This window comes from Austrofundulus limnaeus, unplaced genomic scaffold (assembly GCF_001266775.1).
Source record: "Austrofundulus limnaeus strain Quisiro unplaced genomic scaffold, Austrofundulus_limnaeus-1.0 Scaffold1537, whole genome shotgun sequence".
Classification (NCBI taxonomy): domain Eukaryota; kingdom Metazoa; phylum Chordata; class Actinopteri; order Cyprinodontiformes; family Rivulidae; genus Austrofundulus; species Austrofundulus limnaeus.
This window is the reverse complement of record NW_013953939.1, coordinates 57,289-62,343: the sequence shown is the minus strand read 5'-3', so window position 1 is coordinate 62,343 and position 5,055 is coordinate 57,289. Positions and strand designations below refer to the sequence as shown.

The window sequence follows — 5,055 nt, the reverse complement described above, 5'->3', positions numbered from 1 at the left end:
GCATAAGGAAATTTTCTTTATTTTTTTTAATTATGTCAGTTTCGGTCCTCCATAGTAAACTGCCTGCAGAAATTTATATCTCCCAGAGTTGCATCTGATAGGTTCAAATAGGTTTTACGAATGTACATAGCTTCTGTAGTAATGTGGTAGTAGTTTATTATCATCCTGGGGCTCTGGAAGCAGCGTGGCAGTGACAGATCATTCTTGACATGGCGCACTGGTGTGGTTTGATTATCAAAGATTTGAAGCAGTATTGGCCACACTGACTTTGTGACTCCGCTACAACTGTGATTGTGACAGGAAAACATTCAGGTGCAGACCTTTTACACTGGTGATGCCAGATCATGTTGCAGTCTGGTGTGGGATTCTATAATCTAGATTCTATAATCTAGTTTTGATGCACATCAATGCCGACATGAACAAATTTGAATCATTTTTGATATTTAAAAGTAGATTATGATTGAATGGTAATTACATCATATTGTGTAATGCAAAAAGCTAAACTCTGAAATATGGAAACACAGCACCAAGATCAACTGGCATGCATACTACAACACAGACAAACACACAGCTCCTCCTGTACTAAAAGCCAAGGTTTGGAAGTATTTTGGCTCCTACGAATTAAAGGGGATAATGATGTTGACAAGATCCACAGGATGTGTACGTTGTGTACATGTTTCAACTTTGAAGAAAAGAAAACAGCTGGTAGTAGCTGCCACTGCTAACAGGGGTAGCGATGTGAAAGATTCCACCTGACTCAAAAATAGCGAAGATCACAAAGTCCATGGCAACTAGAACTGCAAAGAACTTGCATAAGCATTTAGTCACTGAAAACTGGAGCTTGTGTGCTATGTTGCTCTTTTTTTGAGTTATAATAAAACACAGTCATCGGCCTACACTCTATAGCAGTGGTTCCCAAACTTTTCAGCTTTTAACCCACAAAATACCAGCAGCAGAGGCCTGAGACCCCAGCTGTTGTTGGTTAATAAACAATGTTTTCACGTCAGATAAACAAGGACATAGTAACAATATTCATCAAGCTGTTTTTGTCCAATGTAAAGACACTAACCTTACTCTTTTGTAACAACAAAGGCATAAAAAATTGTTAGTTCTCATTTTTTAGTGTAATTAATTCAAAAAATCTTTTCAGGACCCCACTCTGGGTCTTGACCCCAACTTTGGGAACCACTGCTCTAGGACATAAATTCAAGTGGTGCAAACACTGAAGAAAGTGAGTAAAATCGCTCTAACATGTGATGCATGGATAGCCACAGAATAACATGGCAGTCCTCTAGGAATAGTCAACCCATTCTCATCCCCCCGCGTCAACATATTGACGCTTGGTCAGGTACCTTTTGTGTCCAGTTTTGATGCGTACCCCCCGTGCGTCATTTTTTTACGAGATGAGGCGGAGGAGGACGGGCGCGTTGTTCTATTTTTTTTTACGAGTACAAAATGAGTGAAACTAACCATCCCAGACCCTAAATTTAACTTTTATTAGCCCTATACAGCCTATCCCAGAACACAGTACCTAAAATTAACCATTAAAGGCACAGTTTGTAGGATTTGTTGTTTTCTGCGACATCTAGTGGTTGAGTGGTTGAATCATCCTCCCTGGTCCTCCCCCCACCCCCACCCCCGCTTCCAAACGCAAAGGAGTTGCTACGGTGTCTCTCAGGTGTCAAAAACTTTTGGTAATTCCAACCGNGAAAAACGTTTTTATTAATGTCATAAGGGAGCCTTCTAAATAGTGTACTGTTTTACACTTTACAATAAGGCTCCCTTTGATTGTTGTGGTCATGTATAATGCAGTAATACAGTACAACATTATTTGTAAAATATGTGTTTCCAAATCATTATTGTGCTTACAAGGTAGAAACCTGGTCTACAATGTTTAACATAGCACTTTAGATGTAATATGTACATGAACAGATTTGGATCACTATTTGGCAAGAAACCAGATTTTGTCTTATTCTCGTCCTTAATTAATACATAATAAACACTTATTAATGATTTATAAAGTCTTTACAGATTATTTAATAACCTATCTATAAACTATTTATAAGCATCTATAAGTGGAGCCTTATTGTAAAGTGGTACCAAAAATGTCTGAGTAAACAAAGTCATCAGAGCCACCATTAGTTGTTTAGTTGCTTTGTAGGAAAAGTGTGTTGTTCAGAATGGTTTGTCTGAATAAACAGGAATCAGCTGGGGCCTCATGTGTAAACGGTGCGTACGCACAAAAAATTTACGTGCGCCAGGTTCTACGCCCACATTGTGATGTATAAAAACCACCGTTGCGTGAAAGTGCGCGTATATTTACGCACTATTTTCACCTGCCGTGAGAATGTGTGGCAGCCACGCAAAGTTTTTCAGCCGACAGTTTTAACTCACAAAGTCACAAATCTGACCTGAATCCACAGAAATATGACTCTGTTGTGTTTTCTGGATGTAAGGACCGTCTGAACACGGTGTTAGATTTTTTTTTTTTAGCTTTAGTTTTTATTGTTTAAACTTGAACGATGATGAAACTGAACCCTGGAACTGAAAATCATTTAACCTCAGACAAGAAAATAGATCAGTATAAAAATGATCAAATGAACCTCAGTCCAGTCTGTAAACTGTTTTTATATTTTTGTCACATAGTTGGAAACCTTTTGGGTCCCGGGCCGGAAAAACCCGACACATTACGTGTGGCATAAATAAAATAAAATAAAATAAAAAAGGCTGAAGAGAGGGAGCAAAATTGGACGCAAATGGTGGCTCACTGTACGGTAAGAATATTTCTTTTTTCTGTTTGTAGCCTTCTGGCTGATGCTGAGTTGAGCTGTGGCCGTAGTGCAGCAGGCTCGCGCTTCGGGTAGATTCTCGCACCAGGCGCTCGCGCCAGCTGGGAAGGTGTTCATATGTGTCAACCCCTTTGGACGTTTACCTGTCTGATGAGCCTCAAAAATCTATACTTTTTGCTAAAAATCCGTAGGCTACCACTCGTACCCACTCGTGGGGGGTCTGTCCGTGGAGATGACAGCGCCTGCTGTAACACAGGAGCAAAGGAGAGCAGAAAAAGTGGATAACGTGATGTTTGTTGTTTTTTTATTTCATTTTTATTCATTTTTTTAAACATCCGTTCAACGCCGTGTTCAACTAAATAGACAACAACTAACCAGGCTTCAACATCACGTTCAGGAGATGTCTGTAAATTTCAGGAAAATCTCAGGCTTTGGTTATCCCGTGTGAATGCGCCACATAAAACTATGTCACTCNTTTTAGCTGAAGCAATCCAAGTTGCATTTGTGTTAAACAATTAGATGCTCAAACACATAAACTAAGTATTGACTTCYAAAAACTCTCAACATTTCTGATGTTCCAGTCTGTTGCATTTGTTTTACTAAATACGTTTATGAACTTCAGATGTTTACAGACAGGTTTTTGAGGTTAGTACTCAGTATAGAGGTGTTTGCAGTGAAGAGGAGAATGGTTTTGCACAGGCTATTAAGCAAACCGCCTGTTAAAGAATGGAGTGTGGGAAGAGGAAGCCTGGTTTGTCATCCAGACATGCCTGAGTTTTGAGGATGAGTGGGAAAAAAGGACATCAGATGATCAGAATTGAAGCCTGTCTGAAACGAGCTCTAAACTAGACTGAAGGAATGTTCTTATTCAAATATATTTGACCCATTTCAATTAGTTTTACTTGATTGGTATGTGATATAGACAAGATCAAAGACAATTTTAAGCGTTGTAATGCTGTTGTTAGTGGCACTTAAAGCCACTAATGTGCAATCTATAGAAATAAATSACAAGCTTGTTCACATGACAAGCTTGTGAAACAGTTCTTCCACTAAAAGACATGCATGTCTCCAGCAGTCTTAGGAGTTCAGTGGGATGGACAGCAGAGTGGCAGGGCTTACTCACCAGGGAGAGCCGTAAATCCTGAACCCACGAACTGTGACGTCAGAGTCCTGCAGGTAGATGCAGTTAGTGAGGAGGGACTGGACATTCTCATAGTTCTCTGGCTTCAGCTTGGAGGCCGAGGGGAAGTAGTAAAAGTCCTGCTTGATCAAGTCTGCCATGAACTCCTGGTCRAAGGTCAACTCGTGGTTTCCGGCGATTACTATTTTGATGTCGTAGGGCAGGGTGCCTGGTAGGAGAGGAGAGAAGAAGGAAGGTGGGAATAAAGAAAGAAAAACAATAAGTAATGTTGGTAAGAAAGGTGGTATTGACAGCATGTTGACAAACAAAAGGCACAGCTGGAGAATGATAAAGTAAATTTAGCAAATGCTTTGATTTATTTTTTTTTGTTTCTGTAACATCTTTTGCCATTTTAAGAACTTTTTATAATTTGTGCGAACCCTGAAAACAAACAAAACTAAATTACCACAGACTTCAGGAAGAGGAGGACAAACCAGCCAGAACTGAGCATCAATGGGAAAGAAATTGAAATTTGTAGGCATCCTTCTCTCCCCTCCCCTCAGACAGGCTGAGAACCATCTGAGCCAAGCAGACTGAGAAACAGTGTTTTCTTCCCTTGAGCAGTAAATATGGAGGACTGAAACTAACATAGTTAAAAATAAAAGCATATATATCTAAATGACCCAATAAATAAAAAACACACTTAAAATGCACCAATTAAATAAAAAAGGAGAACTTTACCTAATATTTTACAAGCTTTTGATACATTTAGCTGTGTTCTGCTTTGTATGTGTTTTATTTCATTTGTTTCACATTTCTTATTTCATCCATGTTTTCAATTATTAGACTAAATTTGACAATAGTTTGAAAATAGTTTTTTTTCAGCTTTTAGTTTTTAATATTAATTTACAATAAGGTCACCAAACACTTAACAATAGCTTCTACCTCAAGAGGTAGAGTAGCCAAGTGGCTGGCTCACTGCTGCCAACTAGTGGTCAGAGGCTGAACTACAACATAAAAATGAGTGGCTGGCAGGAAAGTTGACATTTTAAACCTTAAAAAATCGATACAGGAAACCAACTGAGAGTTTCCTTGACTTTGTGTTTGGGCTCATTGTCTTGCTGAAATGTCCAGCCACGTTTCATC

The 5,055-nt window shown here is 39.1% G+C and overlaps 1 protein-coding gene across 1 annotated transcript in view; it reads right to left on the bottom strand.

Moving 5' to 3' along the window:
- Positions 1–3,912: 3,912 nt before the first annotated feature.
- Positions 3,913–5,055, bottom strand: part of LOC106535709 (metallophosphoesterase domain-containing protein 1) — a gene marked incomplete at its 3' end in the record, with an annotated part of 52,066 nt that continues 50,923 nt past the window's right edge. The window contains 1 exon segment of the mRNA XM_014032778.1: positions 3,913–4,138. Coding sequence (XP_013888232.1) covers positions 3,913–4,138 — 226 coding nt within the window.